The sequence below is a fragment of the Aulonocara sp. 'chitande type north' Nkhata Bay genome, linkage group LG3 (genome assembly GCF_057382095.1).
Source record: "Aulonocara sp. 'chitande type north' Nkhata Bay isolate Kocher_YH1m ecotype deep benthic linkage group LG3, A_spYH_male_GT1.1, whole genome shotgun sequence".
In the NCBI taxonomy this organism is placed as follows: Eukaryota; Metazoa; Chordata; class Actinopteri; order Cichliformes; family Cichlidae; genus Aulonocara; species Aulonocara sp. 'chitande type north' Nkhata Bay.
The window spans coordinates 25,400,795-25,428,703 of NC_141346.1; the positions used below are offsets into that span (position 1 = coordinate 25,400,795).

Below are 27,909 nucleotides of genomic sequence, written 5' to 3' on the forward strand. Positions count from 1 at the left end.
AACATGTGGTGACGTGTAAGAGCTGACAGGCTCCATTCACTGCAGAAACATGTTGTTGAGATCAGAGCTCAGACTAGTTTCAGTTATAAGGAAGAGAAACTCACACAGTCACTGACACTGAGAGGAGAAATGGCACAGAAAGGAGTTCAGCTGGACCGAGAAACCTTCTCTTGTTCCATCTGCTTGGATCTACTGAAGGATCCGGTAGCTACAGCATGTGGACACAGCTACTGCAGGAACTGTATTAAATCCCACTTTGATGAAGAGGACAGGAAGGGAATCCACAGCTGCCCTCAGTGCAGGAAGACTTTCATACCGAGGCCTGTCCTGGAGAAAAACACCATGTTAGCAGCTTTAGTGGAGCAGCTGAAGAAGACTGGACTCCAAGCTGCTCCAGCTGATCACTGCTATGCTGGACCTGAAGATGTGGCCTGTGATGTCTGCACTGGGAGGAAGCTGAAAGCCATCAAGTCCTGTTTATCTTGTCCAGCCTCTTACTGTGAGAAACACCTCCAACCTCACTATGATGCAGCTCCATTAAAGAAACACAAGCTGGTGGCCCCCTCCAAGAAGCTCCAGGAGAACATCTGCTCTCGTCATGATGAGGTGATGAAGATTTTCTGTCGTACTGATCAGCAGAGTATCTGTTATCTCTGCACAATGGATGAACATAAAGGCCACGAAACAGTCCCAGCTGCAGCAGAAAGGACTGAGAAGCAGAAGGAGCTCGAGGTGAGACGACTAAACATCCAGCAGAGAATCCAGGAGCGAGAGAAAGATGTGAAGCTGCTTCAACAGGAGGTGGAGGCCATCAATGGCTCTGCTGATAAAGCAGTGGAGGACAGTGAGAAGATGTTCACTGAGCTGATCCGTCTCCTCCAGAAAAGAAGCTCTGATGTGAAGCAGCAGGTCAGATCCCAGCAGGAAACTGAAGTGAGTCGAGTCAAAGAGCTTCAGGAGAAGCTGGAGCAGGAGATCGCTGAGCTGAAGAGGAAAGACGGCGAGCTGGAGCAGCTCTCACACACAGAGGATCACAACCAGTTTCTACACAACTACCCCTCACTGTCAGCACTCAGTGAGTCTACACACTCATCCAGCATCAATATTCGTCCTCTGAGCTACTTTGAGGATGTGACAGCAGCTGTGTCAGAGACCAGAGATAAACTACAGGACATTCTGAGAGAGGAATGGACAAACATCTCACTGACAGTCACTGAAGAGGATGTTTTACTGTCACCAGCAGAGCCAAAGACCAGAGCTGAATTCTTAAAATATTCACGTGAAATCACACTGGATCCAAACACAGCAAACACACATCTGTTATTATCTGAGGGGAACAGAAAAGTAACATCTATGAAGCAACAACAGTCTTCTTCTGATCATCCAGACAGATTCACTGCATGGCCTCAGGTCCTGAGTAGAGAGAGTCTGACTGGACGTTGTTACTGGGAGGTGGAGTGGAGAGGTGTAGGCATTCGTGTAGCAGTCGCATACAAGAATATCAGCAGAGCAGGGGGGGGCTATGAATGTTTATTTGGATTCAATAACAAATCTTGGGCATTATATTGTGACACAAACAGTTATAGATTTCGACACAACAATGTCCAAACTGTCCTCTCAGGTCCTCGGCCCTCCAGAGTAGGAGTGTACCTGGATCACAGAGCAGGTATTCTGTCTTTCTACAGCGTCTCTGAAACCATGACTCTCCTCCACAGAGTCCAGACCACATTCACTCAGCCGCTCTATGCTGGACTTTGGCTTTGGTTAAATGGAGACACTGCAGAGTTGATTAAAGTCAAATAGAGAAGACAGGTTCATGTTGATCCCTGACCATTATATGTACTTGTGTAGTTTCTAAATGAGGCTTTACATTTTAGAAGCTGAGAAGTTCAGTGGTCCATTGATGTGTGAAAATAATATTGCACTGATTCAAACTGTACTTACATTTATATACCTTACATCAATATAAATCTGAATTTGTTCTTATGGCTGATAATCATGTGAGTTTAAATGATACTACTCTTCATATTCAGCATGTTTGACTCTGTATGACTGAATCACAGGGGTTAGAAGTTTGTAGGTCACGCTGCAGGTCTCACACTATACGGCCCGATGCTCTGATGCGACCTGAGTGCTCACACTGTGCGTCTATAACATGAAGCCTATAACACAAAATCTGTCTCAGCACAGTGCAGTCCATCACCAGTGTTCGGTCCTCCAGCACCAGCTGGACTGGTTAAAACAGCAGAACACAGGATCCATCAGACCAGCGACTCAGAATGAGTTGGACAATGCTGCGGTCGAGGTACTGCAACTACATGACTTGGATGTGTGTGAAAAAGTACTCTGGAAATCTTCAGAGATACCTGACTCTTGAACGATGGGGGATTATGAAAAGATTGTAGTGACTTAAATGTGCCTGATGGAGTTAGTAAGGGTGCCGCTGTGCCTCGAGCTGATGACAGCACCATAGAAACGGATGTGTTAGTGGAGGAGGTTTGGACACACGTCTGCTTTAATGTGTTTTGCTATTAAAAGATGACAGAATGTTTTATTCATACTAATAGTTGTTAATAAATAGGATTTGCTGAATCAAATTATGTTCTGATATTGTTTTTGTATCATCGTTACATAACATCAATTTCCACATTGTACACATGCAGTTATAGTGATGACAGACACATTAGTAATGATGATGTGAGACACTTACTGACATGTACAGATGGATTTTCTAAGTATGCATGCAGGTGTCTTCAAACCAAGGCAGGAACATCTGTTGCATCTGCTTTTGAGGATGAGTGAGGGACGTGTACCTGCTAATACGTACGGCTCTGATGTCACTAACATCTCCTTGAACTCTAAATCAGTGTTTCCAACCACTGTGCCGCAGCACATACAGGGAGTGCAGAATTATTAGGCAAGTTGTAACAAAATAAAAAGGAGAAAAGAAAAGCCTTGTTAAGCCATGACATATGCTCTTCGTCCCAGGAGGGTAAATCATACCAAACCTAATTGGCAGGTTCAAATTTGTAACAAAAGACAAATCATCGGCCAGATTAATCTCAAGCATTCATCCATCAGCCACACACCTTGCGACACACAACATACAACATAACCCTGATGTCTTTTCACATAATAAGTTTCTTCTCATGTAATCAGATGTGTGCCATGTTAAAACTTCTTCACACACCTCAGAAACTCAACAACCTATTAGCTCGCCCAGCTCACTCTTTCAAGACCCCTCATCAGCATTCTGTTTTCCCCCAGCTTTGATGCAATCATCTGTCCTCCCATAATATTAGTCCACTAGTCTATGTATCACTTCTCATCTAAGTGACTTGGATAAGATGACAAACAGAATCACATGCTTAAGATGCTGTCTGGTCTTCATGAGTTTCATTATATGTGTATGTAGGGTTAGTAGGATTAATACATTTTCCGTTTGTGTTTTTTTTGTGTACCTTTTTCATTTTGTAGTGCTTCAGACTCCTCAAATGTTCCCACTTAAAGCAGTTATTTTCCTTTTTCACAGGTTTGCTAACCCAAATTTTGATTTCCCACACTAAACAACAGCATTCCTCTGTACACTCACCTACTTCTTCCACTCTGTTCTCCTCTCCCACTCTGCAGTCCAATGGCAGTCAGTTCTCTTCAGCTTTGGCCTGTGTTTTCCACTGTCTCATCTTGGCATTTCACTCCAAAAGTGGCAAATGTCACACAGTGAAGTTGTAGCTTGCTGGAAACACATGTCCATCCAGTCAGGTGATGGGTTTTCTTTCTCTCTGATGCCGTTTGCCCAAAGCGCTGCTGGACCTCTCTGCTCAGGATACTGCTGTCTCTTGACCTGCTGTGAGCTCTTGATATCCATCTCATTGTTCTAGAACTGCACTCCTTGTCTTCAGGCAGAGGTTAGCTTCCGTGGAGCTTGCTTTCTCGGGGTGAGAAACACATAGGAGTTAACCTGTAAACACAATTCAGCCAAGACTCGGCCTGGGTGTTTCTAATGATGTTAACCTATAATTGTCGTCCAACTGCTGCATGTGGAAATTTGATCCTGGTCTGCTTTTCACCTGCAAGTCACACCCTCTGCTAGGCCGGGTTAGCCTCGCAGAGGCAGTGGCGAGGCTAACCCGGCACCCTCGCCTCTGCTAACCCTGTTTTCACAATAGAGAGACGCCTAAAACAACACACATCTCTCTCTCTGGTTTTTGAACTCTCCTTTCTTTAAAACAGAAAGTGAGATTGAAGTTGCCTTAGGCTGAGCTCTTCATTTATCAATTCCTTTTTTTTCATCAACAGCACAACTATTTTCTTTCTTTTCTGTCCACTGGGGTAGAAGCTGACCTGCAGAATCACCTCTTCCCCCGTTGGAGACTATTCTCACCCACACACTTTCACACCTCTCTGTGGTTCACACACACAGTGACTTCAGACACATTACACTGCTTTGCGCACAATTTCACTTCTTTTCTTCCTTCAATGATCTACATATTACGTGCTGCCTGGTGAATACTTTGCAATGTTTTCCATCCCCTTTCAAGGCATACTTACTACTTACTCAGTTTATTCCCCATCATGGCTCAAGAGTTGGGAGTTCGTCTTGTAATCGGAAGGTTGCCGGTTCGAGCCCCGGCTTGGACAGTCTCGGTTGTTGAGTCCTTGGACAAGACACTTCACCCGTTGCCTACTGGTGGTGGTCAGAGGGCCCGGGGGCGCCAGTGTCCAGCAGCCTCGCCTCTGTCAGTGCGCCCCAGCCATCACCAGTGTGTGAATGGGTGGATGACTAAATGTGTAAAGCGCTTTGGGGTCCTTAGCGTCCTTAGGGACTAGTAATGCATTTACACTTAACAAGACAACTTTCAGCCGCACACAGACCACGTCTGGCCCACACTTGTCCACACACAAAATAGGCCTATGATCTCCCTTAAAGCAGAGTCACCAGTGAGAGCTCTATCCTCCTTACATACAAAACCAAACACTTTACGTCCTCAGTGGCGGAGAAAAAAACCTCCTTTCGGTGGTGAAACTATCCTTAAACCTTCTTGAAAACTGGCGGACAAACCAGACCTCCTTAAAAAAATTAAAAACTGGTGGGGAAATCAGGTAGCTTATCCACCTTAAAATAAAATAAATAAACAGCCTTTATTGCAGCCTTTTATTCTCATGGTCACAGAAGGTTACAACACTGCATGTGTGTGTGTGTGTGTGTGTGTGTGTGTGTGTGTGTAATAATAATAATCACAGGGAAAGAAACACACACAACTAATAGGTACTATCTAACACCAGTGCAGAAGATGCAAATTCATAGAAAATATCAATATGACTCATGTAATGTTCAGTAGAAAACCAGCGTGTCTCATGGAGTAGCCCAGAGAAAACATTAGTGAATGTTGTATATCAGTCAAACAGGAGATCTTCTGTCACCATCAGGTGACACAGTTATTAAACAGTTAATTAAACGTCATCAAAGTTGTTACTTTATCATTTCTATTAGTGTTCCCTTACCAATGTCTTTTTTTCTGTGTATTCTACTATGTCTACTTCTAGTTGTTATATGGCTGTCTATGATGGTACTGCATACTGTTTTTGGTGCACATATCTGTGTTTCTCAGGTCTGTTCCCTGGATTTTCACCTGGCTTTTATCCTGTATGTTTCAGTTGTTTGTATTAAATTACAGTAGTTTTCTTTTTCCTCTTTAATAAACATGTGGAACTATTTTTTTTTAATAAGATAGCGCTGGAGTTTTCTTCCTTTTTGAATTTTTCAATGCATTTTTGTCATGTTACAATGGCGTTGATTTGTGTTATTGTCCGACGAAGATCACGAGTGCTGGAAACATTTGCAAAACAACTGGTAAAGTTGGAAACTTGTAGTGTGCGAGCTGTTGATTTTTTTTTTCATGGACATTGTTAACTATGTTTCAGATCAGTAACTGGCTCATTTGTTTGTTTGTTTTGCATAGATGTGCATGTATTTATTTTATTGTTCTGTTTTGACGTTGCTAGTTTGAGATACTGTCATCTCTGAGACGACCATTTCTGTACCTGAACCCTGGGCAGAAACAATAAACTTGACTAAACTGATATTAAAAACACTGGTTTGTTCTAATCCAGATGTAGTAGCTTTATGATGGTTTCTGCAGGTTGAAGAACAGCTGGAATCATCATCTGAACATTTAACTCCTGTAAGAGCAGCACAAAGATGCAGAAACAGGCTCTCTCTCAGTGTCGTTTTACAAATGTTACAGCTGCAGTAAAAACAAGATGAAAATAATCAGGGTGAATTTAATTGTTACTGAAACAACATGTAAGGTCTTCACTAAATACCTCACCATCTACAATCCCTCTCTAATCAGTCGTGTTGATAGGCTGTAAAGCTGTAAAACCATAAAAGTCCACAAAAACACCACTGCAAGCATCACAGGGAAACATTAGTGCAGGCACACAGTGACTGTTTCACTTTCAGCTTCTGCAGCCAAGCAGAAAATATGCAAATGAGGAACAAAATCGAAGAGATTTAACAGAAGTAATGACCTTTTTTTTCTGTCCTGCTAAAACACATCACCAATAGCAGAAACATTAGACGTGCTTGTTTAACTAAAGGAGAATCGCAGAAAGAACCAGGACACCAGCACTTAAGCAGCTAACACATAATAAAGGGAGCTGTAACGGAAAAACAGGGAGAATAAAAACACCATAAACAACATCCTGACTCATCTGCATGAATCACAGCAGGTTCATCTGGAGTGTGTTTGTTTTAATTGTTGCTCTGAGTTCACACTTGAGCACCTGTGCACACAGAAGCATCTCTGTTGTTTTGTACCTCTGGTCACATTAAGATGGGCAGCGGGAGACTTTGGAGAGGATTGCCAAAGTCTCCCACTTTGGCAATCCTCCCAAATCAAATACAATTGACATAATCTTCCGACAGCAGAATCTTTTTTCTGGATAAATCAAAATCAGAGACTTGAACACCTACACAGCATCTGAACATGTGCATACTGTCCTCACTACAGTCCCAAAGCTCATCATCTTGTTATGACTTATGGTTCCATAACAGGGTGTCAGTTCTGGAGTTTCCCCAAAATTACTGTTAACAGTACATATTCAGTCATAACCACACAGGCACTGCCTCTAAATAAAACTCAGTATCTGTACCCCACTCTGACAGTGTATCTGCTCATTTCCTGTTGTTTTCACAGAGAGCTGGATTCTTGGTTTCCCCCCCAAAAACACCCCATGATGTGAAGATGATAGTAATGAGTTACACAGACCATCAGAGGGGGCAAAAGTACAGACGTTCTTTACTTAAGTAGAAGTACAGATACCCGTGTTTTTAAAAAATATTCTCCAGTAAAAGCACTGAAGCAACTTCTTTGAGTAAAAGTGAAAAAGTACAGTTTACAGGTTACAAGGTAACTAAAGCTTGTGCTATATTAATATAAGAATATAATCATAAAATATTATCAGTGCACAAGAATACAAATATTATTCTAATCTAAATTCTAATTCTAATGAATGTGCTTATTTTGATTTGAAAGATTTCAAAACAATAACTGTTTCCTGTTGCCTACTTTGTAGAGGGTGACTTTGCCTCTAAACAGGAAAATGAGCAGTCAGGGGTTGAAGTGGTGGAGGAACTCTAAAATTAGTAATGGCGCTCAGTGTAGGGAAAAAATGATGGCCCACAATAATTTCTGATGTAAGCTTCATAAAGTTTTCTTAGTGTAAAGGCTGCAATCAGCTGACCTGCTGCTCTTTGTGGATTTACACAACTGAACTTAACAACATGTACACAGTTTCACCAGCTATCATATCTGATGTCCATCCCCTACACTCACACTATGGTAAATGGTAAATGGACTGGTTCTTATATAGCGCTTTTCTACTCTTCTGAGCACTCAAAGCGCTTTACACAACTTGTGCATTCACCCATTCACACCAGCACATTTTTTCTAGGTGCTTTCTAACTGACATTCACACACATTCATACTCCGATGGATGCATCGGAGAGCAATTTCGGGTTAGTATCTTGCCCAAGGATATTTGGCATGCAGACTAGGGGAAGCCAGGAATCGAACCACCAACCTTCCGATCAGTAGATGACCTGCTCTACCACCTGAGCTACAGCCACTATGCGGCTTCACACTAGACAGTATACAGCTCATACAAAGTTTCAATTCAGTTAAATAATCTAAGCATCATTATCTTAAATGCACATTCATTTCTGCCACACTTGATGTAACCATAAGCAGTCCAACAGTGTTTTATAGTGAATTCACCACATGAATGCAAACTAACCTGTTTTCCCCGGACACAACAACACACTAGCTACTCTGAAGTACCACAACCATAACTCCAGCCCACTTTAATCCCTGAGTATAAACACTAGATGAACTTAAAGGAACAAGTCTGCTTTGGAAATGTAAGGAGTAGAAAGCACAGATATTTATACACAGTTTAATAATGTAGGGAGTAAAACTAAAAATAAATACTCAAGTTAAGTAAACATATGTGAAAAATCTACTTAAGTATTTGTACTATGTTAACTTTCCACCTTTGTAAACCAAACCAACATCAATAAAACCTTATTAACATCCATCCGTAAATATAGATGGTACATGGAAAAACAATCAAATGATGAAATGATTTTATGTGCAGATCAGCAGCTCATAAACTGGTCACAACTATCGATCTATTAATCATTTTTCTCTCTCCCTTTGTTGTTTAGGCTTAAACAATTAAAAGACAAAAGTGTGTTTTCATCGACTGCTCTCACATCTACAGGATAAAGGTTTTTCCCCTTTTTAAATGGTAAAAGTCCAGAATGTTTCATTTGACTGTTTTTCTACACGAACGAGTAAATTTCTACAGGTCTACATATATTTCAACACTAATTTTCTCTTTGCATTGGCAAAGACGAACAGACAAAACCACAAATAAATCCACAAGTCAAGAAGTTTTCATTAAGAGTGTAAGGAAGAGGACTCCCTTACTGCATTTATTTATATTGTATTGTCTGTATAGCACTTTAGAGCACACCTTTCACTTTATTAAAAGCACCTTATCAAGCACTTTATGAGCATTGCACTTTAAGCATGGATTTGCACACAAGAAGTTTAAATATTTATTGACTATTTATTGGGAATTTTAAAATCAGTTGGTGGCCTTGTTTCAGATCCTGCACAGCTGCTCCTCATCAAGGAATGTGGTGGTTGTCTGTCAGGAGAGAAGAATGGTGATTGAGATTGTGATTAAGGTTTACCAATAAGGAAAACTAATGCAAATGTGTGTGTGAAATCTAGGGATAAAAGTGGTGCAAATAAGTGTTTGTAAGTTAATGATTACTCACCTTTCTTGCCTGTGTCCTCTTCAAGGTGTTTGGGCAAATGTTTCCCCGGGGGTCCAGACACCATTTAAAGGTTCCGGGAGAGACCATTGGTAAAGAGAGTGTGGTGAATCTTTTTGTGCTTGGGTTTCTGGGTTTTTATAATATTGGGTTTTGTGTAACATTAAAGTGTGAAATATTTATTAATATGTAAATGTGAAGATGTATTTATGTATTTATTTATTCTTATTGATATATTGTATACTGTGGTGGAAGGTTGGGATTTAAGAATTTACCTGAGAGTGGAATAATGGTTAAGTCTGTGACAGCTGAACATATTTAAGGCTGCCAGTTGTCATTAGAGGATGGATTTTTGTGCTCTGAAGAAGCTCGACAAGTTAATTGTTTTAAGGAGAGCCATATAGCAAATAAATACTTTGTTCCACTACACTTGCCTTGGTCTGTCTCACTGTGTTTCCAGCCGCTAAGGGCTGCCCTGTTACAAAGAGGAAAAAGAAAATCACACCAGACAATATAAACCACATATTGTGGAATTTCTATCAACAACTAATAAACTAATGAAGTCAGCAGGGTCTCCATGATTGATAAAAAGATAAAGTCCAGCACAGAGCAGCTGAGTGCATATGGTCTGGACTCTGAAGAGTCATGGTTCAGCTGTAGAAAGACAAAATACCTGCCAAGTATTTTATGAATGTAACCAGTTTGAGACATTATGTGAGAAGAGCTTAATTATCCATCCATCCGCTTCTCCTTTCCAGGGTCGCAGTGGGCACTGGAGCCTATCCCAGCTGTCATAGGGCAAGAGACAGGCTAACACATAGAGACACAGACAACCATTCACTCACAGATTCACACCTATGGGCAATTTAGATTGACCAATTAACCTATCCCCCCTATTGCATGTTTTTGGACTGTGGGAGGAAGCCGGAGTATCCGGGGAGAACCTGCACAAACACGGGGAGAACATGCAAACTCCACACAGAAAGCCCCCGGCCTGATGGTGGAATTGAACTCAGAACCTTCTTGCTGTGCAGCAACAGTGCTAACCACCATGCCACCGTGCTGACCGCATAATAATTGTTTATTTAATAATCATTAATCAATTTAATTCAATTTTTTAATAAGCAAATGAACACAACAGCAGTTGCGTCATGGTGCTTTATGCAGGCCTGGGGATCTGAAGACCATTTAAAGGTTCCTGGATGAACACTTCTTGTTTTTTAGGAATTTAACTGAATTTTTAGGATTTTACTGTACTAATAAATTATGTTCGTGTGTTTTTGTAGATTTTTATTATTTTTATTAAAAAACTTGTGGTGAAAGCACCATGAGACTCATCGGTAGCAGAGTGTGAAATGCTTCCTGTTTCCCAGTTATTGATTGTAAATCTCTAAAATGGTCAGTAAATACAATCAGATGACACTGTGTTTAAAGAAGAGATTTAAGAAAGTTCAACAAATCAACCAAGTGAAAAATTCCACTTTAATTACCACAAGTCAAAGTGGACACAATTCTATCCCCAGAGACGAAACCAAGTGTTATACCAGGCAGTAAACATGTTTATTTAACCTTCAGACCGTATTATCATCAAACATTATATAGTGTTATTTACAGTGATTCATTTCCATGTACATTATTTTCCAGTCCCCTTCAGCCTCACCACTGTTGTTATGGAGGAGCAGTGGTGATGAGCTACTGGGTCTGCTGAGCTCTAAAACTAAAACTGGTACTCGGAACCTGAAGTTTGAACAGTGACGCAGCCACACAGCTTGTTATGTCCAGGCTAACAGTCCTCACAGCTGCAGAAAAAACAGCGAACATGTTCCCCTTGTGTGAATCTGTTGGACTGTTTCTTGTAAGTGAATTCAGTGCCTGAAGATGAACACTAACAGCTAAGTGTGATTTAATTAAGACGAACACTTACTGACTTTTGTAGATTCAGTTACTACGGCAACAGTCCCTCCTCCTCCCCCTCTGCCTGTTAGTGTTGAATTCAAAACAGCTTATCTGGCTCCCTCTGCTGGTTAAACTGTTGAACTACCACATTAACTTGTTACCAAAAAGTTGATTCTGTGACCTGTGAGGTCAGTTCCTTCATCATTAATATGCAATAATACTAATAATACCAATAATAACAACTTTTTCTAATGATTTTTCTTATCTCTATATTTAAAATATAGATATAATATGTATAATACAATATATATTACAAGTAAATAAAATAAATAAAATCAAATCATTTAAAGTAATTAAATATTTAGAATAATGATCATCTGAACCTTTGCATTAGGAAGTAAGAAGTCTTTTCATTTTTGTTGAATACCCCCGATTTAAAGCAACACTTACTGTTGGCTTCATCAGAAATTCCAGAGCATTCCTAATATTTTTGGCCAGTCTATCACCATACATGAAGGGGAAATCATGTTAGTAACTCATTTCAACAAGAACCGGGCGCAGGGGCATGTTTATCACCTCTTTCTTTAACAGTTGCTGTAGTTTTGAAAGCATGATTGGAGTGCTCCATATCATTTATTTCATTTAAGGTACGAGTTTCTGTTGGCCAGCAAGGTGTTGGTGGAAACTGTGCTACTGTAGGCCAAAGATGAAGCGAGATGAGAGGGGGAAGGCAGAGAGAGATGTTAAGGGAGCCTCCAGGCAGGCGGAAAGGAAGATGAGTCAATCAACATACTTAAGTTATCAGTTTTAAAACAACAATCAGTGATTGTTCTTTTTAAAAGCATTTGACAATAATTAAATGCTACACTTTAAAAATTAGCAGTGGCTCATGGTGAAAGCAGCCAATCATTTGACCTTAATCCTTGATTTGCTGTGTGACTGTAAGGTCTGGCTAATAGTTGTAGTTTCTGTTTATTGTTTTCGCTCAGCTTTTCAGCTCAATCTTTTCACCACTTCTTCCACACTGAACTTTTCCTACAAGCTGGGGATGGGCTGGTCAAGTTAAGAGATTTGATTGGGCAATCCAGTGTCATGGTATCCAGTAATGAAAATGAATGAATGGGCTGCTGTGAGTGGTTGTACAGCTAGTGTGAGCCTTTCAGGCCTCCTCTGATAATTTCAATGACAGATGACGAATTAAATGAGACATCAAACATCAATGTCCTTTAATAATTACCACTGTGATCCAACTTTCCTGTCACTGGTTTAAAGGATTTCTCAAACCAGTCAATGAAGGTTTATATACACAACAGGTTACAATTGCACAAGTGCTGCTGATTGGCTGAGGAAGAATAAAGTAGTCATGGTAAATGGTAAATGGCCTGTATTTATATAGCGCTTTACTAGTCCCTAGGGACCCCAAAGCGCTTTACATATCCAGTCATCCACCCATTCACACACACATTCACACACTGGTGATGGCAAGCTACATTGTAGCCACAGCCACCCTGGGGCGCACTGACAGAGGCGAGGCTGCCGGACACTGGCGCCACCGGGCCCTCTGACCACCACCAGTAGGCAACGGGTGAAGTGTCTTGCCCAAGGACACAACGACCGAGACTGTCCAAGCCGGGGCTCGAACCCCGGTAAACTAATCACATGGCCAAGTTACTGTAAGATGACATAGCATCAAGATGCTACCCAAGACAACCCTGAGTGTCCAGGCGATCTGATATCCTTGTGTTGGTGTTGTTCCCTCGTCATCATAAATAATGTTGTTCCAGGTTCAACATTGCAAGTGACCAATCACCTTCTCCTGACATCATCCGCGACCTCGAAAAAAAACAAACGCCTTCAAAAAATCTACTTCACTTGCGAGAAGAGAAACCACCTCTGTAAGGACAATATGTATAATGCTTACCGTTTATTAAGAAAAAGTATCCTGAAATTCAAAGAATTCAAGTTCCTGGATCGGCGGACAGAAGAGGTTTCTCCATTTCTGTGTTAAAAGTGTGGACTTCAAACTACCAGTTTTTAAATTGTGTTGATAGGCCACATAAAACCAGAGTTATGATTAAAAATATGCGCAATGTTTTTTTTCCTGAATACTAACGTTGTGTTTACAGCAGGAAGGGAAGCACTTGAAAGTATTCTCTGTTTGTGTTTATGTTTTTTGTCTGATTTGAGATCAATTGTTTTAATATAGTATTTCAAAATGAAAAAATAGCTGCAAATTTTGACATGTTAAGGTGTGCTGAAAAGAATGATACCAAACAAGACAAGATAAACGGTTTTTAAAGGTGAAATGTAGAAGTAAAATCCAAAGCAGACAAAAATACCTATTATACCTAGCATTTAGTCACTTTTATAAAGGTTTTTATGAACCCATAAATTGAGGGAAAAAATACTGGGCCAAGAATGGACCCCTGAGTCATTCCACATAAGAGCAGGGTTTTTATGAGGAAATTTGTACCCCAGCCTAACTGTAAAGTTAACTACTGTGCCATTTCAGTTCTGTGCTGTGCTTTATAACTTTAAATAATTTGTAATATTTTTTCTAATACAAGTTTCAACAGGACTTAAGTAAAAGGGAGTTTAGAAATCTGTCTACAGTTGGATAAAACTTTAGGAACAATATTTATGGTTAGCAGGAACAGTGTGAAGCCTTCTATAAATAACAGTGCGTGAAATATCTTTCAATTTTCGAGAAGGAACAATGTCCTCGATTGATTGTGCATCGATCCATTGGTAATTCCTCAGGGCTCCACTAGAGGGATTCGCGCCTCTTGTCCTTCACTCTGTACAGACGAGTGAAAGCCAGCACTTTGTGTCAGTATCATCATTCATCTCTCCTCGTTTCCCCTGTTTAAGGTAACTGCACGCACAGAACTCTGTGTATTACAGTTGACTATTAGCCCACCATCATTGTTTATTGTAAGGAAAGAGGTGACTTGTGGACAGTTTTTGCTGAGAAGTTTCAGCTGAACTCCGTTGCTGTTTAAGCTAGCTTTCACTGGTGTCCCGCCTTATTGAATGACAGTTTTTCTGCCACTATCTGTATTTAAGTTAACTACTGAAAGACATATACAGCGCATAAAGTATTATTTCATTACTGTTGAAAGTCAGAGAATGTGTCAGCTAACATATGTGAGTTAAAAAGATGTATTTACCTTATGTTACAGTTCAAGTTGTGCAGCGTCTAAATACTCTCATAAGTTAAAACAGGGCAACTTAGTTTGGAAACTGTGGTCCTGAGACTGAGTGTATCCATGCAGAGAGAATATGGTTTGGGTTGTGTTGTTTTTGTAACACTCAATACAGACGAGTGAAAACGAGATCTGCGTGTCACTATCATTCATTCAGCTCTCATCATTATTTCCACTTTTTAAGGGCACAAAAATACCAGCAATCTTTACATAATGTTTTGTAAATTCGCACAAATGGGAATAATGGCGTTAAATGTTTTTCAGTAACTAGTAATCTAACTAATTAGTATTTCTGTCGTTACAATGGTGTTGCTATTACTAACAAGAAAATGCAGTGCGGTCAACACACAGAGGGTTGAAGCTGTCTTTAGTTCACAAATATTTAAGAGAAACCGGCCAAATTATAAGCCTGAAGACAAGACGTTAATGAAGAACACAGATGTAAGAGCGGTCAGACTCAGGACAGATAACTGGCAAACTTTTATTATAACTCTGTATCTTGGAAGGACTGAAATAATGTTTCAGTATCTAACATTTGATCTGTGAGTTTATTCTCCCAAAACAATACTTTTATTGTTTTGACATTTACAAACTGAGGTTATTTTTTATTATGAATATGACCTTCTGAATTTACTGAACCTTCCTGCCTTCTTGGGGCCATTTGTTGCCACTTACATGTGTTAAATGGCTGCCATTTCCACTGTGTTCAGTGGAATATAACCAAACTTGTTAAAGGATAGTTTTTTTTCTGTCCGATTTAATATTTCAGTGTTAATTTCTTAAATCAGCCTAAAATGGCTGAGCAGCAAAAATCCCCACACCCATACCCCTAGTGGTCATTTTGTGCCCGTTGACTTCCATTATAAACGCTATTTTTCACGGCTAAAAAATTACGGTCAAAGGGATCGTCATGAATCCAGCTTAGGTTTCGTTTTGTACTAGAGGCCTTAGAGTTGTAATTTTTTTATTTGTCCACCAGGTGGCGCCCTTGTTTCACATTTGACGCCTGCTCGGAAATACCCCTTTCCAGCGGCCTGCTCGAGACACACTCGCGGGAAAAGGCACACTCATTCCCCGCATGCAGCGGCAGCTCGGCCCGCTGACCGGGCTGGACCATTTCCTTCCCTTAGGATCGTTTGATGGCGCTTTTTTTTTTTAAATCAACAGGAAATGACGTATTTGTTTTCACGTGGTAGCGGAAGTGTGTGCTGCAGACACGGAAACCGAACCATATGCCCCGGCGCTGCGCGAGACACACCCGCGGCAGAGGCACTCCTCCCCGGGGAGCTGGAGCAGCAGCGCCGCCTGGAGACCATTTTTGGCTTCTGCAAAAAAAATTAAAAATGGATCGAAATGAATGTTGGTGTCAATCTTTTGTCCATCTAAAGGCCTAATTATAATAACAATAAAATTTTACTTCAAATGTTTTTTTTTTTTAAATATTTAGTTTTTCTGTTTTTTGGGGCTGAAAAACAGGGCGCTCATGTAATACAACTGGGATTTAAAGGGTTAAAACAACGAAAATATAATTAAAACTTTATATGAATATTTCAGGGAGAAGTAGTTTTAAAAGACTGACCAATTTAAAGTGAAAAAAAAATTAATATTTAATATTTTTATTGCACTTTTTGGGGAATTGTCCTTAGGCATGCATTTTTTAATGTGCTCCTGCAAAAAAAAATAATGGCAGGTCAAAATGAATGTTGGTGCCAATCTTTGGTCCATCTGAAGGCCTAATTATAATAACAATCAAATATTACTTCAAATGGGTTTTTTTGAAAATATTTAGTTTTTTTGTTTTTTGGGGCTAAAAAAATAGGGCGCTCATGTAATTAAACTACGATTAAAAATAAATAAATAATTAAAATATATTTAAAACTTTATATAAATATTTCAGGGAGAAGTAGTTTTAAAAGATTGGCTAATTTAAAGTGGAAAAAAATATGAATATATAATGTTTTTATAGCAGTTTTTGGGGCGTGGCACAAAATGGTCATTAGGGATAAGGGTGTGCGCTTTATTAAAAGAAAACAGGAAATAACTTTTTGGTGCCACTTTGACTTCTTTTTGATATATTTAACATTTAATTAGTACAAGAACAACATTTAAATGGCATATAAACGTAATGTTAGGAAAATATAGAAAACGGATAACAAAAGGTCAAAGGAACAGCTATTCAGTGTGACTGACAGGTGATCTCCGTGCAAAGTAAAAACAGCACAACTGTGAGCTCTCAGCAACTCCCATCTCAACAATGATGTAGACAAAAAAAAGTGGAAAATAAAACACATTTTAACCAATTGTCCATCAGTGGCTTCTGTCTATTTCAGTGTAATGAACTCTGCAGTATCTTCATGATCCAAAAAATCAAGTCCAGCATAGAGCGGCTGAGTGAATGTGGTCTGGACTCTGTGGAGGAGAGTCATGGTTTCAGAGACGCTGTAGAAAGACAGAATACCTGCTCTGTGATCCAGGTACACTCCTACTCTGGAGGACCGAGGACCTGAGAGGACAGTTTGGATTTTGTTGTGCCAAAATTCATATTTGTTGATATAACACTTCAGTGACCACGACTTTTGATTGAATCCAAAAAAACACGTCTGATTTTCCTACTCTTCGGATATTCTTGTATGTGACTGCTACTTCAACTCCTTTTCCTCTCCACTCCACCTCCCAGTAATAACGTCCAGTCAGACTCTCTTTACTCAGGATCTGAAGCCATCCAGTAAATCTGTCTGGATGATCAGAATAGGATTGTTCTTCTTTGGTATACATAGCTTTTCTGTTCCCCTCAGATAATAACAGATGTGTGTTTGCTGTGTTTGGATCCAGTGTGATTTCACTTGAATATTTTAAGAATCCAGCTCTGGTCTTTGGCTCTGGTGGTGACAGTAAAACATCCTCTTCAGTGACTTTTATTTTTGCAAGTCAAATTCGGTACAAATATGACTTTTATTTTGTAGTACTTCACAATAAAGCCTATCAGATAAATGATTTAGCACCAACCTAAAAATAAACAAACCATATAGACTTTAACAAAATTAAGATTAAGAAACTGCCATGAAATCTTCTGTAAAGATGATCTAAATATTGCATAATCCATGAGCCCAAGTTCATCGAGCAAGAACAAGGATTTATATCTTCATACCCTGAAACACGTCTGCTAGAAGTAACCTGTGAAGCTCTTGTCTGACCTGAAACTGTTTCAATCCCCCTTAAACAACAAAATGACTGGATGTGCATCAGTGAGGATGGTGTCTGCCCATCATTATGGGCAGCATTATTATTGAGATCTGATAATGCTGTTGCACACCATCATCAGATCTCAATGTTTCCTTCTTTGGAGTCAGAGTGGTATGATTTGGACCGATAATTGAACTGGGACGAGAAATGAAGGGTTTTGCTTCAGGAGCCAACTTGGTGTCTGCACCTCCATCAGGGGAATACAGGAAGGCGATGTTTATCTTTAATCTGTTAAAAACTAACAGAAACACTATAATGTGACATCCCTGCTCTACAGGATGTGAGGAGAGTGATGTGGAGTGCTTTTGTGTCTGACATAAACATGTGAAACCAGTTCAGACTAAAGAGTGAAACGCTCCTACGAGCGCCTTCAGACTGGTGAGCAAAGCACATGGAAGAGCTGCAGGTAGATGCAGGTGTGGCTGGTTGAGCGAAAGATGAATGAGTGAATCTTTTGTCCTGGGCAGGTACTTGTGTAGGAGGCTGTCATCAGGAGGAAGTGAGTTACCTGTAGATCAAGTTAGCAAGCGGGCGCTCATTCACATGTTTTCATACAGAGGAATGAGTAACTCCCTGGATTTGATCCAGAATGGCTGCTGAGTTGCTAGACTTGCTTCTAGAAGGACTTTCGAGTCCACAGCAGGTGCTCGAGTTCATGGACAAATTTCACTTCAGCCTGGAAATGTGAACATCGGGGTGCGACGAGAGGAAACCGTCAGTCTGTGGGCTTAATCGTCTGGAAGTCAAACATATGTTTACCACATTTCAAGCTCCGATTTCAAAGAATCAGAGCTCAAATATGTTTGGGTTTAAATTTGAAGCTATCGAGTGTTTAATCAAGGTGACCTTGAGAATCGTCAGTAAAAGACATTATCATGAAATAATGGGACTCCTGCGTGCGAGCTGCACTAACTTCAGATTTGACCTGAATAAGATTTTAATATGTAGGCCAGCGTGACCTAATAGGACAGTGAGAAGCTCAGAGTGGCTAAACGGACTAAACACAGGCGGAGCAGTCGTGTCAGTCGGGGTGTGTCGCTGGGAAGCTATTTGTGTACACACACACAGACACAGACATACACCACCTGAGGCATCTCTGTTTGAATACTCACATTTGTGTTAAAGGTGTAGAGAAAGTGTCTGTTTCTGTTGGCGTGTTTTTGTAAACCTTCCTGTTTAACACCTGCAGACTGTTAAACACACAATATGCAATCAGAGTGGATTCAGAAAGGTGACAGGCTCTCGTTTACCTTATTTCAGACCATGAAAAGCTCCTTAAATAAACAGGGAACATTGCTGGAATATAAATCCCTCCTTTGTCCTCAGAGAAAAGATGCCCGGACTCATCTTAAGCCAGCTAAGCTTTCGCCATTGTTGCAGATTCTCGGTCTACCCGCTGCACCAAGACGAGGATAATGTAATGTTGACATAAAGTGCAGCCCTCTCTGCAGAAGCCAAGAAGCTGTCTGATTGCAAGTGCACGTCCGTGCTGCAACTGATCATCTTAATTTAACTCTGCAAAATGTTCTGCAAGAGGACGTTGTTTTACACCAAATAACAGTTTTATGGGTCCCTGCAGGTCCTTCTAAAATAGTTTAAAACCCTCCAAAAGTAGCCATGAGCAGGATGCCAAAGACATCTTAGATTGTGCTGAAGAGATTTCAGCTGAAGTTAAGCTAAGGCCGGGCTCATGTAATACCAGTTTGCTTCAATCTTGTGCTCTTGATTTCCTGGTTTCAGTGTTTTTACTGTTTGCTCATCTTGTTTTATAAGGAAAGTCCACTTTAAGAAAAGGAGAGTAATACCAGAAGAACAATCCTGAACATGCTTCGGGCTTAAAACACCAGCAGACTGTTGTGATTCCTTCACCTTCACCTCCTCCGTCCTCTTTGCGCTGGTGACGCTGTGTTCCCAAGCCAGCTGAGAGCTTGTGTCCTCCTAACGAGGTGCCCAGGAGGCATCCACACCCCATCCTGAACCACCTCAGGGTTCCGGTCGGTGTGGAGGACGCCCCTGAGTAACCGAGCTCCTCAACTCTTTTCCCCTTAAGATGGTATTAGACCAACTCCCTTGTACGCTTAATGATGAGTTCTGTCACCTGTACATGAATTTGAAAAACTTCCAGAAGTCCTGTCGCCTTCTTTTTAAGCTCGTTAGACTACTGTGACCTTATGACCAAGAATCTACACGGACGAACAGGTTCTGTTTTTTTTTCCGAGGACAGCTGTGTAGGCAGCGACCACGCTCACCTGTTGTTATGAAGTATGACAGAAACTACTCAGTTCAGAAAAGAGAAACAAACTAAATCCTTGTAAGCATCAAAGGTGGAAAGAGTTAAGCCTCAGCAAACCCGCTGCGTGGGACACTGCATGGCACGGTGACGTCACACAGTCACATCCATTTATCACTGCTGTTAGCCGCAGCAGCATTCTGCAGACCGACGGGCATCGCCACTCAGACAAACCTCCACATCATGAGAATTTGAGCATTTTCCACAAAGTTTCATCTTTTTCACACTGTTGCCGCATGTCCGTCTGTGTAATGTGTGAGCTCCTGGTGCATTGTTAAAACTGCAGTTAAACCCACACGATGGTACACTCACGTCTTTAACCGAGCTGCAGCATCAAAACACACAAAGTTGTAAAATGTGAGACATGCAGGACTGCGGCGGCTCACGACAGCACATGTGACGTCATTTTGGAAAATGATAAATGGTCTGGTTCTTATGCAGCGCTCAAAGCTCTCCATGCAACAGGCGTTTTTCTCTACGCCAGAGTGCTTTGTGTCTGACATTCACACATGAGCTGCTCTACATGTGGCTCAGGCGGTAGAGCCACAGTTTGACATTAACTCTGTCGTGAGGTGCCGTTTACCATGGCTCGTTTCACGAGTCTCTACCCCGCCTCTAAGGGAGAGACCGGTCACCCTTCAGAGGAAGCTCATCTCTGCTGACCCGTGTCATAACAGGAACACAATCACACTCTGTGATGAAGCTCCAGTGTGTGTTTGCGTTCAGGGTTTGAAGAATTCCTGTCATTCATGAAATTCTGTCCTGTAAACCAACCAGCGCCTCTTACTCCAGCAACAATGCATGATGGGATACAATGCTTGGATAGTGACCCTTGGTTGTACATTACTCACAGTGAGGCATTGTGGGATACTTTGAGTGTACTATATAAACCACAGTAACACTCGCAGGACTCAGTATGTGGTGAGAGATCGCAGACTCAGGTCGTTCATCTGGTTTCGGTTAAACATTCTTTAATCCGCCACACCTGCTCGCTCATCCGCCTAGACCTGCCTGTGTGTGTGAAGTCATTTTGTTCCCTGCAGAAAGAAAAACACACACACCCTCACGATGTTTTACTCTGCGGGGGTGATGAGGCGTGTGCGCCGCCGCGTATGAGCCGCTGACAGTCGTGTAGTAACAGCGAGCGCTCGTGTCGACGCCCGCAGTGTCTTCCTCCGTGTCCGCAACAGTTGCCAAGGCAAAGTTTTGCCACTGTTACCATGGCAACTATCGCTACAACACCCTCAAGGTGAAACTGCGTTTGTCTCTCAAGGCTGTCCATGAAAGTGGAATAAACATTGACTCACACGCGTTCGCAAACAATGAGAGAGACGTTTAATGTTCGCTGTGTTTGTGCAAACTGCAGGCTTTGATTGCGTTTAATTAATTTGATCCAAGCAGGAAAAACCCAGAATAACAGCTTTCATTGGCCCAGATAAGAGCAGCAGATTATTTCTTTATTCCTTTATCTTAAGTGAATGAGGAAGAACGTGTTGGCTTTTCTTCGACCTCGACTGTTCCAAATGCAAACTCTAATATTTGATCTTAAAGTGCAGTAAAAATGCAACTTTATCTGTAATCACTGGTCTTCATGTCGCATTCATGTCTGAACGTTTTCATGCGTTTTATCATTTAAATTAAAAGCAAAGTTTAAATTCAATCATAACACTGTTTAATCATCATGTATCCCTCTTTTGTTCTCCCTCAGTGTCTGCGGACGTTGACGGGTCACACCGGTGGGGTGTGGTGCAGTCAGATGGCGGCTACCACGGTGATCAGCGGCTCCACAGACCGGACGCTGCGCGTGTGGGACGCTGAAAGCGGCGAGTGCGTGCACACGCTTTACGGACACACGTCCACCGTGCGCTGCATGCATCTCAACGGCAACCGGTAACAGACTCACACACACACACACACACACACACACACACACACACACACACACACAAATTAATGTTACACATGAACTCATAGAACTGGGTCAGCGCAGCTTTAACAGAGACACAAACACACACCTCTGGTTCACCTTGACCTGATTGGCTGTCACTGCAGCGATGTAATGCCTCTCTCTCTCTCTCTTTTTCTCAGGGTGGTGTCGGGCTCCTCGGGACACCACGCTGCGCGTGTGGGACGTGTCGACTGGCCGCTGTGAGCACGTCCTGACTGGCCACTTGGCGGCGGTGCGCTGCGTTCAGTACGACGGGCGCCGCGTGGTGTCGGGCGGCTACGACTACATGGTGAAGGTGTGGGACCCCGAGACAGAGGTGTGCCTGCACACGCTGCAGGGACACACCAACAGAGTGTACTCGCTGCAGGTAAACACACACACAGAGCTCTACATGAGGCGGTTTAGCATCTTTGAGCTCCTTGTTTTGGTTTTGACTCCACCTCTCCCACCCCTCTCTGCAGTTTGACGGCGTGTTCGTGGTGAGCGGCTCGTTGGACACTTCAATCAAAGTGTGGGACCCAGAGACAGGTAGACCTCACGGACTCTGTTTTCTCACTGTGAACCTTGAGTTATTTAATGAGTTTATTTCTGTATTCAGACACTAGGGGGCAGTAACTCTGGATGACGGGCTGTGTTTATCATTATTACTATAGATTTATTTTGCTTTACATATAACGCACAGGAACATAACTGAAACACGACCGCCTTTTTCTCTGTGATAAATGAAGAAAAAAAACAAATATGGTTGATTTTTAATGGTTTGTGGCAAATAATGCAGAAAGCTGCTGCAATCGCCTCTTTTCACTTTTATCTAATTTAAACAGAATAAATACAGTGATGCTCAGAGCGCCCCCTGTTGGTGGTAACCTGCTGTAATCATATAAAAATGAAACGCATGGGTGCCAGTCTAAGCTAAACGAGTGTCTCTTGTTCAGGTGGGTGTGTCCACACGCTGACGGGCCACCAATCGCTGACCAGCGGCATGGAGCTTCGAGACAACATCCTGGTTTCCGGGAATGCCGACTCCACGGTGCGAGTGTGGGACATCCGGACAGGACAGTGTCTCCACACGCTGCAAGGTGAGAAGCTGGTAACGTCCCTTAGAGGGAATCTGTCCGATTAAACAATGAGAGCAGCTTGAAGGTGAGGGTCGCCGTGGAACTTCTGCGCCAGATCGCTGACTCGGCAATAAAACAGGCTGACTCAAAAGTCCGCAACCCGCTGGGAGGAAGTGAGGAAACAGGGGGCATTGTAAAGGCTCTGAGATGACGTGAATAATCATGTTAAGGTCTGAGGCAGAAAGTGAACCTGAGCTGTGGTCAGACTCGTGAGAAATAAAACAAACCACAGGGTGTTTGTTGCTACGAGTTCTGAGGATACTTTCATGCAAAGTCTGTGACGGCCTGTTTAGTCTTTTATGGTTGTGGATTTCACAGCGTTTGCTGTTCATCTGTTAAGCTCACATGTGCGGGCAATTCGAGCCACATGGATTTAGCCAGAAAGTACAGCTAAAGGGAATGTGAGTGGTTTCAAGGGTTTTTGGTGACTGGATGAAAAATTGGACTCGCTGCCAGTGGTATTGAACTTTATTTTCTGGGACTGTAAATGTCCATGTAATTTCTCTCTTTTTTTTCTTTTTGGAAATCTGTCCAGCAGTAAATATTTTAAGCAGCAAATATTTTAGAGCCAAAGAAGGAGGAAATGATTCAGTATGAGAATTTACAACTCAGTGAAATCAGGTGTTATATGAAGATGCACATGCTGACGCTCATATAAGAAAGGATGCATAAAGTGATACCGCTGAGAAGAAAGGCTGCTCATGTAAAGACAACTGGTTGAGGTCAAGGGTCACGGTGTAATGATGCGTACTTTTCAGGTCCCAACAAGCACCAGTCGGCGGTGACGTGCCTGCAGTTCTGTCGTGGCTTGGTCTTGTCCAGCTCTGACGATGGGACGGTCAAACTGTGGGACCTGCGGACCGGAGCTTGGCTGCGGGACGTGGTGGCGCTGCAGAGCCGAGGATCAGGTGAGGAGTTCGCGCCACCTTAGGTCGCTAGGGAAAAATGTATTTTTCTGGCTGTTACTGAGTCAATTCATTTGCAAAGAGGTATGTGGTGCTTGCTTTTCTGTTTGTTTGTTTTTGCTAGAAGGCTGCTGTGATTGCCATTCACTGAATTGTAGTGAAAGTTTGAAAATGCACAAAGTGGAAACACAGGGGTTTCTTTCACTTTGAAGGCAGTCAGTCACTTTTTCCATCCTGCACAGCTGGAAACGTGCATGACAGCACAACTTTTAATTTGTAAGCAAGCAGCCTGTATCCCATTCGCACTGCACTTTTCACAATTTCACTCGTGATTGGTGAGTGGTTTGCCTTCCATGCAGATTACAGGTTACCGTGGCGGTCTGCTAGCAACTAAATCAGTCACAGTGTGGTGTTCGGTGTAGCTCATATACCTCTTTGGAACCAGTTTCACCCAATCTTGTCAGAAAGTACACGTTTCTATAGCAACCGGTGTTTCCCAGTCCAAAAAATATACAAATTAAAAATGAATAAATTCTCAACTTCATCATCATATAAAATGATACAAAGAAGATATTTTTAGTAACTGACTCAATTATATATTATGTGGTTTTTTGTAGTGTCAACATTTTAATGTGGAACTAACAAACAGATTAAATACATTCACATTTCAGTAGAAAAGACACTAAATGAACTGTAATGGTGCAGGTAGATGCAGTATTCACTCTGTTATTAAATATTAAGAAAAGATATACGTACCTGAACTTTATTTATGTCCTCACCTGTTATCACATGTCTGTGGCTAAACCAATCACGTCTTTGATCCAGGTGGAGTCGTGTGGCGAATCAGAGCGTCCGACACTCGCCTGGTGTGCGCCGCCGGCAGCAGAAACGGCACTGAGGAGACCAAACTTCTCGTGCTGGACTTTGACCTGGACGAAAAGAAGAAAGAGACGGACTGAGGAGGAAGTGACATCATCAAACGCGGTTAAAGCCCAGATTTTTTTTTTTTTTAAAGGATTTGGGGGTCGGCTATTTTATTTCATTTTTTTTAAAGAAAAGTAACAGAAACTCATCACACTTTGACTTTTTTGACCAAAGTCCTGACTGGATCCGACTCTTCTCGTCAGTCAAACTGATAGATGTGAATGTTACAGCTCGTCTCTGATTGGCTGGCAGAGGCGGGTGGATGAACCCAGTGTGGATAATTCAAACAGTGTGACGGATAAATCCACAAGGACAAAAAACATGGATGTAAATGGACAAACAAGTGCATTTATTTCAATCAAAATGGCCCAGAGAGGACGGCTTGTAAGAGAAGTGTTGGATTTCTTGAATGTATCCAATGAGAGGAAGAACGAGGGCAAACAATTTGTTTTTGTTTGTTTGTTTGTTTGTTTGTTTTGCTGCTGAACCAACAAGGAGGTCAAAGATGCTGTTTAACCAATGCAAATGTACCAAATCTTGGCAGCTGGAGAGACACGGGCAACTTTTAGAGGCAACAGCGATGAGCGATGTCACAGCATATAAACCAAACCTCACATTTAGTCAGTATTTTTTTTTAAACCATCACATTGTTTCACATTTATTCTCAGCAGCTGAGCCAAATTCTTCATCTCTGTTGCCTCTAAACAGCGTGTTTTGATCCTGCGGCAGAGTTACATGCTTGGTGCTTGGGATTCGTTGGAAACGGTGAAATTCGGGAATTAAAGCTTCTTTTCCCATCATTAAAAAGAGGGAAGACTAAACCCTCGAAACATGTTGGCCACAGGCAGAGCCTCACATCTGCAATGGTTGTAACACTGGAAACTTTGTCAAGCTCTACAGAAACATTATTTTAAAGAGAGAAAGGCGATTACTCTGGTTTACTGCACGCTAAATCACTCGCAGACGCACATGTCCAAATGATTTATGCCGCAGTTTTACTTGTAGTGCAACAACTTTCTGCCAAAAACCTAAACATTTTCAAAGGGGTGGCACTGGCTGCTGCTCAGCTCTGGCATTAGCCTGTTTCTGTTGAGACACTGAAGTATTAAAGTGGGGAAAGCACAGGAGTTAACAGTTCAAAAGGTGGCTGACTTCCATTTAGCGCCTTCAGTTTCAGGGTTGTGGTTATTTACTCTTCGTCAGGGCTGGAGGGGGTGGGGGCTGCACACACGAGCTTTTGTAAGTACGGAGTTATTGTTGCTGTTAAACTCATTCTGTGTGTGAGAGAGGCCTTTTTTCTGCTCAGTATTAATGAGAGAGTCTTGAATGTTTTAAAAGCTTAGGCTTCGGTCACGCAGGCTTAGAGAGCAGTTGTTGATACTATGGAAACCTCTGGTTGCTAGGGGAAATTGCATATTCCCCTGACTGGTTGCTAAGTGATTGCTGACTGCTGCTAGGTACTATTTTATTATATGTATCATTTTTCTTCCTTCTGCACACCTGTCATTCATTCAGCTGTGCAGAGGTTATGAACCACTTACCTGTTGTGAAATTGATCACGAAGGCTGAGCTGCACCACCTTGTGACTGTGTTGCTAGCAAATTGTTGTGGTCACCCGTAGTTCGCTTGGAAGTTGCCAACTTGTCTGCAAACACTAGCCAACTGCTCCCCAACACAAAACAGAAAATTAGCTTCTTACTACGTACATTTCAAAAGGTTCAACTTTTATTTCGAAGGTGAACTATCTCTGTTTCCAGTTTGTGTTGTGCTTCTCAGTTTAACAGCTGCATAGTTGGTGATGTTTGCAGACAAGGCGACGCCTTCCTTGCAAACTACAGGCAGTTGCTAGAAACTACTCTCCAACGAGTCTGGGAATACACATTTTTCCATAGCGACCAGTAGTTGCCACGGAATCGCACACCACTCTCTAAGACCTGAATGACTGGGGCCTCTCCTGCCTTTACACATAGCTGCTAACATTAGCATTAACACAGTTTTTAAAATAAAGAAGAGAAAAGTGAAAACGACCCTTGAACACTTCACATGACCTCGGTGAACATTTTCTGCCTCCATGGATAAAATATTTTTATACCTAAGTAATTATGTGCTTTTACTTTAAGTCATATTACAGACATAAAATAAAACCTGTTTTGTTTCTCATTAGAGAAGCAAAGCAGGTTTTAAAGAGCCACATTTATGCTCTGAGTCTGCTCTCCACATTATGTTTTCCAGCCACCTTTTGATGTCTTTCTATGATTTATCAGATAATCAGCATTAAGTCTGATCAGTGGTTTGTGTATATTTTTTAGGACATTTTTCCACCCTGTATTTTGTATCATTTTTCCCTCTCACCTTCTTGTGCAGGACTAAGCTGATTGATGAGGAGATGTTTAGCAGCCTAGTGTTAGCTACAGTTTTTGTTGTTAAACTTTCCTTAGACTGTGTGTTTATGTAAAGTGCACAAAAACTCTTTGACGTGCATCGACTTTATTGTTATTAGTTTGTACTTTCGTCACGACTTCACATTAGAAACTTGCATTGCACTACATTATATGTTCCATTACTTTTTTAATTTGTGTTTTTCCCAACCCCCTGCCGCAGCACATGGGGTCACTCCGCATGTTTTTCTAAGCTTGTGAAATATTTAGAAAAATAAGATAAATAATTAAAAACAATTCCTCTTTACCGATATTAATCCGATAAGCTGCTGTTGCCAGGCAACAACCCACGAGCAAGTTGCTCTATTGTTCATTTCCCCTGACAACAGGTGATACGTTTCAGGCAGGAGAGTTGACCTTTTTGCAGGTGTGAGGCTCTCTGACGATGTAATCATGTAAAATAATGTAAATACAAGAGGATGTACATATTCAGCTTTTTATAAGAGCACAGCAGAGAAAATATTGTCGTGGATGGAGGGATGACTCTGAATCAATAAAGATGAGTTTTATAAAGTGCTGACTGCTTGTCTTTTGTGTTTTAAACATTGCTTTTGAAATGTGATGGGAGTTTTCTGCTGCTTTTCTTACAGCT

The 27,909-nt window shown here is 41.6% G+C and overlaps 1 protein-coding gene and 1 pseudogene across 5 annotated transcripts; both read left to right on the forward strand.

The window, feature by feature from the left end:
- On the forward strand, positions 1 to 2,584 carry LOC147334782 (tripartite motif-containing protein 16-like). Of its 4 annotated transcripts, none has more exons than XM_086275088.1 (3): positions 1 to 871; positions 998 to 1,064; positions 1,182 to 2,584. In XM_086275088.1, the coding sequence occupies exons 1-3, from the start codon at positions 130 to 132 to the stop codon at positions 1,801 to 1,803; spliced, it is 1,431 nt and encodes a 476-aa protein (XP_086131214.1). In that variant the 5' UTR covers positions 1 to 129; the 3' UTR covers positions 1,804 to 2,584. The 4 variants fall into 4 exon arrangements, with proteins under 4 accessions (XP_086131214.1, XP_086131204.1, XP_086131220.1 ...); XM_086275078.1 differs by having other exon boundaries at positions 1 to 164; positions 300 to 598; positions 671 to 2,584; XM_086275094.1 differs by lacking the exon at positions 998 to 1,064 and having other exon boundaries at positions 1 to 606; positions 1,171 to 2,584.
- Positions 2,156 to 27,828, forward strand: LOC147334783 (uncharacterized; annotated as a pseudogene). Its single transcript, XR_015128364.1, has 7 exons — positions 2,156 to 2,305; positions 21,693 to 21,874; positions 22,073 to 22,299; positions 22,394 to 22,460; positions 22,868 to 23,011; positions 23,809 to 23,958; positions 24,781 to 27,828. The product of XR_015128364.1 is annotated as an uncharacterized LOC147334783 (transcript).
- The last annotated feature ends 81 nt before the right edge of the window (positions 27,829 to 27,909 follow it).